Below are 14,260 nucleotides of genomic sequence, written 5' to 3'. Positions count from 1 at the left end.
TACATATCCAAGGGTCTCAGTTTTAAAATGATTACTTTTCTATGAAATAAATATATATCAACTTGCTAGATGCCACCTACAAGCTAAAGTAGAAATATTCCATATTTCCTTTTAGAGTTATGTGCATTTTTCAAATGGCAAAATCTATATTCACAGGCAGTATGACAGTCCAAAGAAATTACAAATTGTTTTCTACTGAACTATTACTAGAATTAATAGGTGAATTTGATAGAAATGTAATAATCAAGGCCAATAAAGAAAAATCTATTGTATTTTTTGTATGTTACCAGGAAATAATTGGCAATCTTTTTTTTTTTCTTTTTGGGTCACACCTGGCAATGCACAGGGATTACTCCTGGCTTTGCACTCAGGAATTACCCCTGGCGATGCTCAGGGGACCATATGGGATGCTGGGAATTGAACCCGGGTCAGCCGTGTGCAAGGCAAACGCCCTACCTGCTGTGCTATTGCTCCAGCCCCCAATTGGCAATCATTTTTTTTTCTGCTTTTTGGGTCACACCGGCAATGCACAGAGGTTACTCCTGGCTCTGCACTCAGGAATCACCCCTGGCAGTGCTCAGGGGACCATATGGGATGCTGGGAATTGAAGCCGGGTCGGCCGCGTGCAAGGCAAACGCCCTACCCACTGTGCTATTCCTCCAGCCCCTGGCAATCATTTTTAAAATCAGTTGATAAGAGCATTAAAGCGCATTAAAAAACATACTACAGTGGTCTATACAGCAAAATCAGTATATTGTATATTATAGTGTATACTCAAAATTTGGACTGGAGCAATAGCACAGCAGGAAGGGCATTTGCCTTGCACACAGCTGACCCGGGTTTAATTCCTCCGTCCTGCATGGCAGAGCCTGGCAAGCTACCCGTGCGTATTCGATATGCGAAAAACAGTAACAGGTTTCACAATGGAGACGTTACTGGTGCCCACTCAAACAAATTGATGAACAATGGGATGACAGTGCTATAATGCTACTCAAAATTTATTGAGTAGGTTCCTCTTTGCGTTTTTTGGAGCGGAGGGTGGGGGGCACATCCAGAGATTCTCAGGGCTTACTCTTGGCTCTATGCACAGGGTCACTCTTGGTGATGCTTTAGAGAATCTCTGTAGTTATAGGGATTGAACCAAAGTTGGCTACATACATGCATGGCCTATGCTTGACCCTGGTGCTGTCTCTCCAGCTCCGGAGAGAAGATCCTCAATGTCCTTACTCACACACGTACAAGGTAACTGTGAGCTGTCTGGCATATTAACAGTGAATTGTGGCAATCGGTTTACATTATAAACCACATCAGCAAATTTAGGCTTTAAATATATACAATTTATCAAATATGCCCTAATAAAAGTGAGACAATAAAATTTCAGTAAAACTGTTAAAGGAACGTGGTTATCAATACTATGAAGATAAAGAGAACAACTGGAACATTCATTCATTGCTGGTCAAGGTCTAAAGTGGTACAACCACACTGGAGACCTTTCATTTTCTTAAATATGCATCTATTCTATAAATTAGCAGTTCATTTCTAGGTATCTATCCATGGAAAAGAATCTAAAAAAGATCCTCAAAAGACCAAAATAAAAAAAAAATAGGGCATAGCCACACAAAGAAATATTATCTGGCCATCTAAAGCATTCGTAACCACAACACTAATGAATGTTAAAAACATTGTTCTAAGTGAAAACAAAGACACAAAACGCCACATATTGTGTGGTTCCATTACCTGAAATATCCGCATCAGGCAAACCCACAGAGACAGAAAGTAGATTAGTGGTTGCCAGGGGCTGGGGAAGGACCATGGCGAGTTTCTGCTAATGGGGTCTGGGGTTCGCTGAGGGCTGATGAAATGTTCTGGCATTAGACAGTGATGCTCAACTTTCTCTGAGTCTACCAGAATCCGTGTTTTAAAAGACTGAACTGTATGGGATAAGTCAAAGAAATCCAAATGCTCGTAATAAATAAAACCCTACACAACTCAATTTTGATTCTAGTCACACACAAACTCAATACTACTTAGGGATTGCATTTTTTTGCCAAAGTAACCATTGTACCTATGAAACAGTGGGTGAGTCTCCTGGACTGTTTAAATGGAAGATGCCAGCCAGACACAAAAAGAATATTTCATGATTTCATGAACATGAGATTCAAAGAGAAGCAAAGCTGCTCTCAGAGGAAATCACGCTCCATGTCCCTCTAAGAAAGTGCACGGGTGTTCTCCGTGGTCCTCAAAATGTCCCACAGCTCAATGGCATGTTACTCACTTAGCACAACCTCCCCAGGAAAGACCTGTGTGTCACTCTGTGCATCAGACTTAACAAAAGAGAGGTCAACGTACTTTTTGCAGTGGATAGCAGGATGTTTTCGACTAGATTCTCCAATTAGGATCCAATATTCAACTTCCTGCGATGAGAGAGGCCCCCTGCTAAATGTAAAATACATTCACAGTAAGCTTAACCAGGCCATTCACTCCCTGGGACATTCTGCTTTGATATTTGTATGTTAATAAAGGATGGATTAAGTCTATTCAAGGGAATATGGTATCTCTTAGTGCTAGAATAGGCTTTAGATTGAGCTGATTTCTGAAGGTCATTAAAAGGAAGTAAAAATTCAATTTATACTTATATGCCCTATTACAAAATCTCAGGCTAAACATGTATGAATTTTCTAGCATCTAGGAAGAAAACAAAAACCCTCGCCTGCTTCCAATGTTCTTGTCTAGTTCTCTCCATTCAAGTGCATTCAGGAAGGTCAAAATGTATCCTAAAAATAAACCCTGGGAGCTGTTTTGCCTATGGAACTTGGAATCGTTCTGATACCTGCAGCCCTTCTCTTCGGACTACAATTTAAGTAGGTCTGGAATCTGCCCAATTTTTAAAGCATCTCGGAGATTTGCAGGTGCAGGCAGAGGTGCATAAGTGTGCCCTCAAATTAGCGGGACTTACTTTTTCACGATTCGCATTTTGACAGGCATCTGGAGTAAGGGGGAGTGCTAGGAGGAAACTGGAGAATGAAGTATGCAAAGGAGACGTCTAATGTGATGTAAAGAAAAGTAAATAAGCAGATCTTTGAATGTGTAAGTGACTGTTCCTTGAATACTTCCCCCAACACATTTTCCTGATGTTTTGCCACTCAAAACCCAGAAACACTTACCTGAACGCTTTATTTGCTTTAATGGGGGTTGCCTCAAAGCCAATGGGGCAGAAGTAATGGTTCTGGCAATGATAGATATAAGCCAGAGAGTCCTCTTTCAGTCCGTGCGTTAACTTAGACAGGGCGCCCGATGCTGCAAAAGAACAAACCCACACACTCAGGGACCAAACACACCACCTGTAATCCCCACAACCCCGCTGTTTAGGACGGAAGGACGGGTGCATTCCTGCGGGGGGGAGGGGAACACTGACAGTTTGAGGGGAATGAGACACTACTGACAGATTTGGGGAGTGGGGGGAAAGTAAGGATTTTGCTTTCCGTTTGACCCTGGAGACTGAAGTTCGGACCCACCGAGTAGAAAACAGAAGGGTCAAGGCTGCATCCTTGCTTACCAAACTCCCAGCACACACAGCCATGAAATATCAGCTCTGCAGAAAGCCCAGTGCCCTGTGCCAGCTATGCCACTCTGCCACTAGAACTTTCTGAGTCAGTAACTTTGTCCCTCCACTATGAAAACGTATTAGGGGACTGAGCTGCTGATATGAAAGATGCACATCTACACAAAGGAATACTATGCAGCTGTTAGGAAAGATGAAGACATGAAATTTGTTTATAAGTGGATGGTCATGGAGAATATCATGCTAAAGTGAAGTAAATCACTTATTTCACTTAGAGAGGGACAGACACAGAATGGTTGAACTCATTTGTGGAATATAAAATAACGTAATATGAGACTGACACCCAAGGACAGTAGAGACAAGGGCCAGGAAGATTGCTCCACAATTGCAAGCCTGCCTCACGAGCTGGGGGAGAAGGCAGTTGGAATAGAGAAGGGATCACTAAGTCAATGATGGTTGGAGGGATGGCTTGGGATGGGAGATGTGTGCTGAAAATAGATAAAGGACCAAACATGATGGCCTCTCAGTATCTACTACAAACCGTAATGCCCAAAAGCAGAGAGTATGGCAGAAATTGTCTGCCATAAAGGGAGGGGGAGGGACGGGATGGGGGTCACTGGGGACAATGGTGGTGGAAAATGTGCACTGGTGGAGGGATGAGTGTTAGATCATCGTATGATGGAAACTCAAACATGAAAGCTTTGTAACTGTATCTCATGGTGATTCAATAAAAACATAAATAAAAGCAATCTAAAAAAAATGTACAAAAAATTGGAATTGTTTCATTAGATTCTCAAAGGCAGATTTCTTCCCATTCCAGACACCATCCTGCGGGATTCCCAGAGTGCATGACGCCCACCCCCAGGCAAAGAGCACTGGTACCCACAGGTGAAGAGAACCCAAGTTCTCAGGACACAAACTGCCCCCCTTCCCCTGGATGCACATGGGAGAAAATGCTCTAGAGACAGGCCGGCCAGAGATGCCCCACCCCGCCCCCAGCCCTGTGTCTGTCCGGAGCAGCAAGCCACACTTCCTCAGTGCACATCTCCTGGAGGAAACTGAATTATTCATCATCAATGAATAATGGCCCAGGAAGATTAGAATCTCTAAAAATAGGGGTAGCGCTGGCAAGTCTGAGTGTCCCTGCAGGCCACAGTCCCGCCGACTGGACTACATCCCCAGCACCCCCAGAGCGCCCGCCCCAACCCCACCACTGAACACAGAGCCAGGAGTCAGCACTGAGCACAGCCACGTGTGGCCAGGAATTGGAGCCTGAGTATCCAGCTTGCAAAGCCTGGGTTCCTTTTGGCTCTTGCCAGCCTGCAATATTCTTATTTATTTATTTATTTATTTATTTATTTATTTATTTATTTATTTATTTATTTAGGCTTTTGGGGTCACACCCAGCGATGCACAGGGGTTACTCCTGGCTCTGCACTCAGGAATTACTCCTGGCGGTACTCGGGGGACGATATGGGATGCTGGGAATCGAACCCGGGTCGGCCTCGTGCAAGGCCTCCCTGCTGGACTATCGCTCCAGCTCCCCCTGCAATATTCTTTTATTAAAGAAAAATCCTTTATTTCACACTTCCCTCCTTTCTTAGGTTCAGTGGAATCCCAAATCGCATACGTGACATAAAGGGGCAAAGGGTTCATTTATGCATGGGGGGGAGGCGCAAGTTCCCAAGGGAGGCTCAGGAGGTCCAGCAGCCCCGGGCACTTCTACACAAGGGGACAAAGAGACCTTGAAGCTTGTGTGCTGGGGTGCTGGGGATTACCGGGGCCACCTGTACCGCACCCAAGGTACTCAGGGGAACAGGTAGTGCTGGTGTCAAACCCAGGTGTCAGGACACCCTAAGAGCTGGACAGTCACTCTCAAAGGCCTGGAGCAGGGCTGGGGACTGGGCGGGGTGGAGGGGTGGGGCCAGCCCATGCCAGCCCCACAGACACGGGCCCCCCAGGTGCCACCAGGAGTAAGCGACAAAGTGGCACGTCTTGAAAATACCCAAGTGTCCAGCCAAGTGTGGCCCCCAAACTTTGTATACATGGACTTAGCAAAAGAACAGTTGTGGAGTGTTTTCCAGGGCTTCGGGAGAGCTGGACTAGGTGAGAACATTTTCTCTCGCCAGATTCACGTCCCTCTGCAGCTCGCAGGCTTGTTTCCTGGAAGTCAGGAGGCGGTTTTTCCTTCCACGGTGTCCTGTGTGTGAACTCAGCATGACTCTGGGGAGTTTCCCCTCTCTACTTCAAGGTACCTGGGCACTCTGAGGCCAGGCTACCTTTCCTTAAGGGACTCCCTATAAGGGCCAGTGGACGCTGATGTGCCCCAGACAAAACCCGGTGCTGGCAGTGGGCTACAGTCTGCCAAACTCCCGTCTGCATCAATCCTCCTCCGCCTGCCCTGGCCTTTCACATGGAGGGAAGCACACGGGACACAGGCCGGGGAAAGCGTCCACGCCGCGCTGCTGTCTGGGAAGAAAGAGGGAGTTTAGGTTCCAGCTTCTCCACCAGCAGCCCTGGGGTGCCAGCTCCAAATCCCAGGCTCCCCTGCGCCCCCTGGAAATCCCAGGCTCCCCTGCACCCTGAAAATCACTGAACTTCCTGCCCCTGGGGGAAGCAGCTCCAGATAAAGAGGCTGAAGAGCACCAGAGCGGCAGCACAGCAGGTAGGCTGTTTGCCTTGCACGCGGCCAGCCCAGGGTCTATTCCCAGCTTCTCATATGCACCCCCTCAGCACCGAGAGGAGTAATTCCTGAGTGCAGAGCCAGGAGGAACCAAAAAAGTCCAAAAAAAAGAATTTTAAAAAGGAGGTGACTCTTTAAAAAGTGCACAAGAGAACTGGGCGGCAACGAAGCACTGGAAGGCGGGTGGCAAGTGCCAGAACCAGGAGGAGGTCTGTGGTGGGGACAAATGACCTATGAGTCTTAAGGGGATGGAGCCATAGTACAGCGGGTAGGGTACTTGCCTTGCACATGTACGACCCAGGTTCGATCCCCAGCATCCCATATGGTCCCCTGAGCACCGCCAAAAGTGCTCCCTGAGTGCCAGGCCAGGAGTAAGACCAGGCATCGCTGTGTGTGGCCCAAAAACCAACCGGAAAAGAATTTGCAAGTCTAACAAGCTTAGTGGTGCTGTTGGTGCTCTAGAAACCACATTTTGAGGACCACTAGTGTGGCCCTAAGAAGGGAAATTCATTTAAGGCAATTCGATAAGAAACTGCCAGACACTGAACCGAGGATGCTAAGAGCTTCTGGAAACCCAGGGAAACCCCAATATACAGTATCCCGAGCTGCCCTCCAGGGAAGGAAAACCAGGGAACTTCCCCGCAGGGTAGGAGGACACGTGTCACAAGAGAGGGGACATAGTTCGAAGGAGCAAGAGCACATCAGGTATCCGGGAAGGGTGCATCCAGGACGGAAGTCAGGGGAGCGGCAGGAGTGAACAGTCCGGACAGAGGGAAGAGCATGACGGGGGTGAGAACAAACTCGTCGGGGGGAGGGAGAGTCGGGGGACAGCCACGTCTGTGGAGAGCAGAGGGTGCGAGGGCAGAGAGAGGCCTACCGTAGGGCACCCCCTGAGTTTCGGGGCAAGGGCAGAAAAGAGATGGTCCTCTGAAATAAAAGACAGGAAATGCAGGATTTAATAATAATGGAAACAGACAGCCCAGTTCTGGTCAGGTGGAGGCGCGAACGAACAGAACCTAAATTCAAAATAATATTCAGTCTCCATCAGAGATAAGATAACATTATTTGATATTGATCAGATAACATTCTGATCAGCTTTGAGTTAGCTGAGTAGGGACTTTTTCTTAAAGCCTATCTCCTGTGGGGGGGAAAAATCTATGATAATTGCGTGAATATATTTTTACAACATTCAATACAACAGCAAGCACCTAGGATTCCCTCCCCCCCAGGGTCTGAACTGATGCTTTTTAATGCATTCTGCACAGGTGAGACGACTTTGGAATGCCAGTGGAGGTTAGCTCTGGATGATGCTTAGGAAGGAAGCCCCGAGAGCTCCTGGGAAGACGGGCATCTCTCTGTATGGCATGAACACGATGAACTGGCCTTGGGTCCAACAGGAAGTGGAGAAAAATGAATGGATGGGGGAAACAGACTACGAAGGCCTAGTGGCCCTGGAACGGGCAGTGGTGCAGTGATGGTCTCTGGGGGTTGTGCTGGCATAAGGCGGCTGTTCTCTGTATATCAAAAAAATAATGAGTGGTAGCACCTAGTATAATTATTAAGAGATCAATTTTATAAACTGCAGTAGACATTTCAAATGAATTTTTTTTAAATGACTAGGGCCTTCCCTGTCACAAATGCCAGCAAATAAGTGAACCACTGGTACGAAGTTGCCCAAACAATGAAAGTTCATTTTAAAAAGTGAAATCGGAGAACCGGAGCGGCCACACACACATGAAACGGCTCCTCTGCTCCTTAAAGACTATGATCCTAGAGGGCTACTTATCACTTTGGGCACCCAGCGGCTCCTTACAGAAATGCATCCAGACTGTGAACGGAGCTACAACCCCAGGCTGCCCGGGGAAAGGTTTTTCCTCTCTCAGCCTTGTCTTTTGGTGACTTCTGGCAGAAATCTCTCTGGACTTAATTACTAAAGTATCAGAAATCCAAAACCGCGTGGCTGCTGTTGCGGCCACGCAAGCTCATATATTCTTCACGCTCAGCAATGGAAAACAAATTATCAAATGATGCCTTTTCAGCAGGTTTGATTGTTGGGGGAAAATTCCAAATAATAATAGTGAGTTCTCTGTTGAAATATTGAATGTACTCAAAGTATAGAGAGTAAAGTGACGATCATTAGCCACTCAGGTGGGGGGGCGTGGGAGGGGGGATATTGAAGTTCTTGGTGGTGGAACATGTGCACTGGTGAAGGGATGGGGGTTTGATCATTATATGACTGAGACTTAAACCTGAAAGCTTTGTAACTTTTTTCACAGTGATTCAATAAAATAAAAATTAAAACTCAAAAAATATATAAAGCAAATGATCATGTTTGATCCATTATCTACTTTCAGCACTCTCAATGTCTGTGTAGCAAGCCATAATGCTCAAAAGTAGAGAGAGAGTATGGGGAATATTGTCTGCCATGGAGGCAGGGGGAGGATGGGAAAGGGTGGTATACCGGAGATATTGGTGGCGGGGAATGTGCACTGGTGGAGGGATGGGTGTTTAATCATTGTGTGATTGTCACCCAAACATGAAAGCTTGTAACTATCTCACGGTGATTCAATAAAATTAGAAAAATAAAAAAAAAAGAAATTGGTTATCTTAGAAAATAAAAATAAATGGGCTATTATCTAAGAATAATCAAATTTTCAATTTAAGAGGAAAAAAATTAAATGATCCTGTGGGATATAAAATAACATAATATGAAACTAACACCCAAGGACAAGGACAGTAGAGACAAGGGCCAGGAAGACTGCTCCATGGTTTGGAAGCCTGTCTCATGTGCTGGGGGAAAAGGCAGCTGGGATGGAGAAGGGATCGCTAAGACAATGATGGTTGGAGGGATCGCTCGGGATGGGAGATGCGGGCTGAAAGTAGATAAAGGACCAGACACGATGGCCTCTCAGTGCCTGTATCGCAAATCATAATGTCCAAAAGCAGAGAGAGTGTAAGAAGGAAACTGTCTGGCATAGAGGCAGGGGGTGGGCTAGCGTGGGGGTGGCAGAAGGGATACTGGGGACACTGGTGATGGAAATGTGCACTGGTGAAGGGATGGGTGTCTGATCATTGTATGACTAAAACTCAATCATGAAAGCTTCGTAACTATATCTCACAATGACTCAATTAAAATTTTTTTTATTTTAATTAAAAGATCCTAAGTGAGGTAATAGTCTGAGAGTCCTGTTGACAATTTCTAGCACAGCTTTTATCATGAGTAATCATGCATAAAAAAATAAGTCACTTGGAGTGGAGAAATAGTAGAGTGTGCAGGGCCTGAGACTTGCCCACAGCCAGCCAGCACTCCGAGGGTCCCCTGAGCCTAGAGTGACCCCTGAGTGCAGAGCCAGGAGTCAGCCCTGACCACCGCTGAGAATGGCCCCCAAACAAGCAAACAAAATAAGGCCACTTAACGCACACTAATAGCTGTGTTCACTTTTCCCCAGGGGGGTTTGTTTCGGTCCCATGAGCGAGCTCACTGACCACTGCAGCCCACTCACAGGAGTGAGTGACCAGCCCTGCACAGCTGCCCGGGCACAGAAGGGAGCTGGCCAGGGAAACGAAAGACCCAGAATAGACACGAGAGCCCAGTCAGTCTGTAAAAACAATTCCAGCGAAGAGAGAGGCATCTAAAGCATTTCCAACAGCAGCAGTCTCCACGGCCGCAACTCCCAGAAACACAGAGCAGCGCTTTTCCCTGCCTTCCTGAAGGAGAGAAACCAGCCGGCACGGTGCCCGCTGCCCTGGGACAGCCCTGAGATGCAGCAGGAGTGCTGAGGTCAGGGGCACCAGCCACGGACCCCCCCATGCCCTGAGAGCCGGAGAGATGCGGGAGGAGCATAAGCCCAACGCCAGCCCTCTCCTGCGAGCAAGCACGGGGCTAAGGTCAGGGCACACCTAGCAAGCTCACTGCCTGGAACTGCACAGCAGCCGGGCACCACCTGGCACAGCCCTGGAGGGGCCCAGGCGGCACCCACCCCCTCCCCCACCCCCAGGACCCCGCCGTGCGCGGGGAGAGGGGCAGGATAGCGAGCACCGAGCACGAGCACCTTAGGGAAGCACCGTCCCCACAGAAGGGAGCAGGGTCCAAGGACCGGCCTGGAATCTTCAGAGATGAAGCCGGGTCTCACCTCCGTATAGCAGAGGTGATGAGAACCCCCCAGGGCCAGCTGGGGGCTTCTCCTACAGAAACACCCTGGGAAAAGGACGGGGACGGGGAGGGGAAGGTGGGGAGGGGGCGCAGGAACTGCACGGGAACACACTTCAAAATGGGCCTGAAAAAGTCAAAGCAACTACGCTCCCCTGCACCCGACCCCAAAACGGGGGAGAGGAGGATAAAGGATCGTTCCCCTCGTTCCGCAAATGCGGGGAGCTGGTGTGAGCTGACGGGATTCCCGGGACCCAGGAGCCAGATCAGGGTGACCCCTCACTCCCCCAGCCGCAGGGGAGGACAAAGCAGCCACCGCCTCGGTCCCTAGACTCACCGGAATACTCCTCTCCCCTGAAAAAGGACCGAACTCAGGCTGGAGAGACAGAACAGTGGGCAGGGCGCTTGCCTTACAGACGGCCCATCCCGGTTCAAATCCCCGCCACCCGCTGGGACCCCCAGAGCCCACCGGGAGTGATCCCTGAGCACAGAGCCAGGAGTAGTATCTGAGTATCGCTGGGTGTGCAAAGACCCCCGCCAAAATAATAATAATAAAAATTAAAACGGTAATGTTGTGTCGTTCAGGACACAAAAGGGACAGGAGGTGACGAAGCTGAGGAGTTAAGTCAGGAAATTGAGGTGCTGGTGGCTGATTTCCCTCACCTGCGGGATGCGACAAACGCAAATAACTGGCAAGAAACAGCAAGGCTTGGTGAGAACTCCAGAGGGACAGTGGGAACGGGGGTTGGGAGGAGGGGGAAGAGGGGTCCCTCTGATGAGGGACGGTCCCCAAACTTAGGTGGGGGTATGCGGAACCCTGTACATGGCAGGAAGCGTCAGACTATGCCCCCTGAGACTCTACACTGCTGTAAATGACTGATAAAGAGAAAACTATGGTGGGGGCGGGAGGGAGAGAGAGGCGGCCCAGAAGTTAAGGTGCTGCCTCGAAGGCAGCCTACTCGGGCTCCATCCTGAGACCCCCAAATGGTCCCCCGAGCCCCACTAGGAGCTGAGTATGACCCAAGTTCCCAAAATAAAACCAAAAGAAGACCAAAATAATTTGGGCATTCGCCTTTCACTCGGCTGACCCGAGTTTGATTCCCCCGCCCCTCTCGGAGAGCCTGGCAAGCTACCGAGAGTATCGAGCCCGAGTGGCAGAGCCTGGCAAGCTACCCGTGTGTATTGGATATGCCAAAAACAGTAACAAGAAGTCTCTCAATGAGAGACGTGACTGGTGCCCGCTTGAACAAATCCATGAGCAACGGGATGACAGTGACAGTGACCACTACAAAAAAATTAAAAACCAGGGGCCAAAGACAGAGGCAGAGCAGGTAGGAGGCTGGCCTCGACATCCCCAGCAGGAGGTCCGTAAGCATAGACTAGAAGGAAGCCCCCATACAGCGGGGTGAAGCCCAAAAGGTAGGGGAGGGGAGGGCAGGGCAGGGCAGGGAGCCCTGAGCACCATCGGGTGCAGCTCCTAAGGCAGGGGAGAGGCAGGAGGGGGACGACTGTCTGTTCACCCCCAGAAACTGTAGGGGATTCTCTTTAATGGCAACAGGCGTTCAAGAAACAGCCTGGACGGAGCGAGGTGGGCGCCAGACTCGAACCCTCCAAACTTGCCTCTGGTCTGGAGCGAGGCACCGAGGAGAGTCCTCTGCCCCCGCCCCCCCCTCCCCCAAGGCAGGGTTAGGTTCTGCTGCGGCCCGAGGCGGACCTTATCTGCCCTCGGGTGACCCAGAGTCTCTTCCCCGGAACGGCAGTTCCTGGTGGGTGATCCCTGGCCATCAGCACTAGACCAGCGCGTCTGTCCTTGTGGGAGCCGCTATTTCACTCCAAAGTGTCCTTTCCGTCTCTTGGGACCTGCCCAGCGGTGCCGAGGGCTCACTCCTGCCTCTTCGCTCAGGGATGACTGGCAGTAGCGGGCACTGGACTAGGGTGGGCCCCCCACTCTCTCTCCAGCCACGCAGCCAACCCCCTTAGCCCCTGCCCCGCTCCTTCTCAGCAAAGGGCCTCCCCCTGGCTTGCCACTACCCCTGGAACACACTGACCGCTTGAACAAGGACCCCAGGTTCTTTCCAAGAATTCTGTATTACTTTTTTTTTAATTTGTTGAATCATGATTATTGGGCCATCAAGAAAAGCAAGCACTGTCACATAAGGCAAATACTTAGTGCAAAACTCAAAGAGTCCTGGAGATGAGCTCTGTCCCCTTATTACACTAAGGGCCTAGGACAGAACGTCACTCTCACGCGCATGTGTCCTGCTGAGGATCAGGCAGGCCTGGCGCCAGACTGTTTTAGGGACACATGCAGACCACTGCCGTAGTCCCGAATAAGAAAACGGATGCTTTAAAGCAGGATTCCTGGCATGCACTAAAGCTCTAAGAGCAATGACGATAAGAGCCGATCAACGGTGCCCTGGAAATTGCCCTAGAGATTAATACAATTTTTCCCTTGATAAGAGAATAAATTAAAATTAACATATTGTCCTTAGGACTTTCATAATGCCCCATGAACCAAAATAGCCGCTCTGAGATGAAACCGAAAGCACGTGTGTGTATGTGTGTGTATGTGAGAGTGTGCATGTGATATGTGTGCGCAAATATTCTCGGTAACTACCTACCTGTTTCTCCAGCTGTTTTATTCTTCCCGTGGGGCTTATAGAGAACATACGAGCACCCTTTCACGTGGAAGTGGTCATTAATTTGTCTGAACCACCTGAAAAAAGAACAAGAACAGGGCTGGAGCAATAGTACAGACATGTAGGGCGTTTGCCTTGCACGTGGCCGACCCGGGTTCAATCCCCAGCAACCCATAGAGTCCCCCGAGCACCACCAGGAGTAATTCCTGAGTGCAGGGCCAGGAGGAACCCCTGAGCAGCGCTAGATGTGACCCAAAAAGCAAAACAAACAAACAAACAAAACGAACAAGAAGACAAGAATGGGGTTAGTCCAGCAGTGGAGAGATTCCTGCAGAGACCCGGCCTGGGTGGCCGTGAGATACAACGTTTGGTCTTGAGGGGGCTGTAGTGACAGGACAGCAGGGGGGGGGGGCGCTTGCCTTGCAAGGTCCCCGCCAGCCCATATGGTCCCCCGAGCTCACCAGGAGAGATCCCTGAGGACAGAGCCAGGATTAAGCCCTGAGGAATGCCAGGTGTGGCCCCAAAACCAAAACAAAATTAATTAATTAAAATAAGTTAGAAAAAAGCAATGTTTTCTACCAACTCCCCACCGAATTATTTTGTGGATCTAGCAATCAGGCCATGTCTGTAACCAAGGGCTTTACCTCATCAGCGTCGTATTTCCCGTGAAAGGACCAAAGCGAATATCCTCAAATGGGGGCTGAAAGCCCAGGATATGCAGAGCTTCTTCTTGGGTAATAGGCGGAAGGCTAGGAGAGAATGAAGAGAAGGAAAGAGCTCCCTTCAGTGCACGACAGCCCGCTATCAGCAAGTAACCGCTGGCCTCGGCGGACACGGTCGGTCTGGTTTGGAAACAATTTTAGCTATTTCTTAATTTATAAAAAAAGAATGAATACATGCATGTATGTAGAGCTAACTGCCCTTTCCCCCAAAACAGCAGCTTTTGTTTCACAATTCATAACCTATCCTTAAGCAACACAGATAGCGTTTCAACAGGGGATACCCGTAAATCCCAGCACGCCTACCTTCCAGTTCCCATTGTGCTGTACAAGAAATTCCAGCAAGAGACCAGAGACGAGATCCCACAGGAAGTCTTATACTGCGGCCGGCTGATGCAGTACCTGGGAAAACAAAACCCTTGTCTTCATTTGAAAGAACACGAAACACAGAATGAACACTGCAGCTGAAAACGCCACCAGAGTGTGAACCTTGATTTTTTTTTTTAT

At 49.0% G+C, this 14,260-nt stretch overlaps 1 protein-coding gene across 3 annotated transcripts in view; it reads right to left on the bottom strand.

Moving 5' to 3' along the window:
* Nucleotides 1-14,260, bottom strand: part of BIVM (basic, immunoglobulin-like variable motif containing) — a 31,097-nt gene that overhangs the window by 2,899 nt on the left and 13,938 nt on the right. For 2 of the 3 annotated variants that reach the window (XM_055124154.1, XM_055124153.1), the window contains exons 4-8: nt 14,060-14,155; nt 13,679-13,783; nt 13,017-13,111; nt 3,165-3,297; nt 2,350-2,436 (exon numbers count right to left, since the gene is read on the bottom strand). In XM_055124154.1, the coding sequence (XP_054980129.1) occupies nt 2,350-2,436; nt 3,165-3,297; nt 13,017-13,111; nt 13,679-13,783; nt 14,060-14,155 (516 nt within the window). The remainder of the gene's footprint in view (nt 1-2,349; nt 2,437-3,164; nt 3,298-13,016; nt 13,112-13,678; nt 13,784-14,059; nt 14,156-14,260) is intronic. The other variant, XM_055124155.1, reaches the window with a different exon arrangement.

This window comes from Sorex araneus, chromosome 1 (genome assembly GCF_027595985.1).
Source record: "Sorex araneus isolate mSorAra2 chromosome 1, mSorAra2.pri, whole genome shotgun sequence".
Classification (NCBI taxonomy): Eukaryota; Metazoa; Chordata; class Mammalia; order Eulipotyphla; family Soricidae; genus Sorex; species Sorex araneus.
Note: the sequence above shows the minus strand (reverse complement) of the source record. Positions and strands in the feature narration are given on the sequence as shown.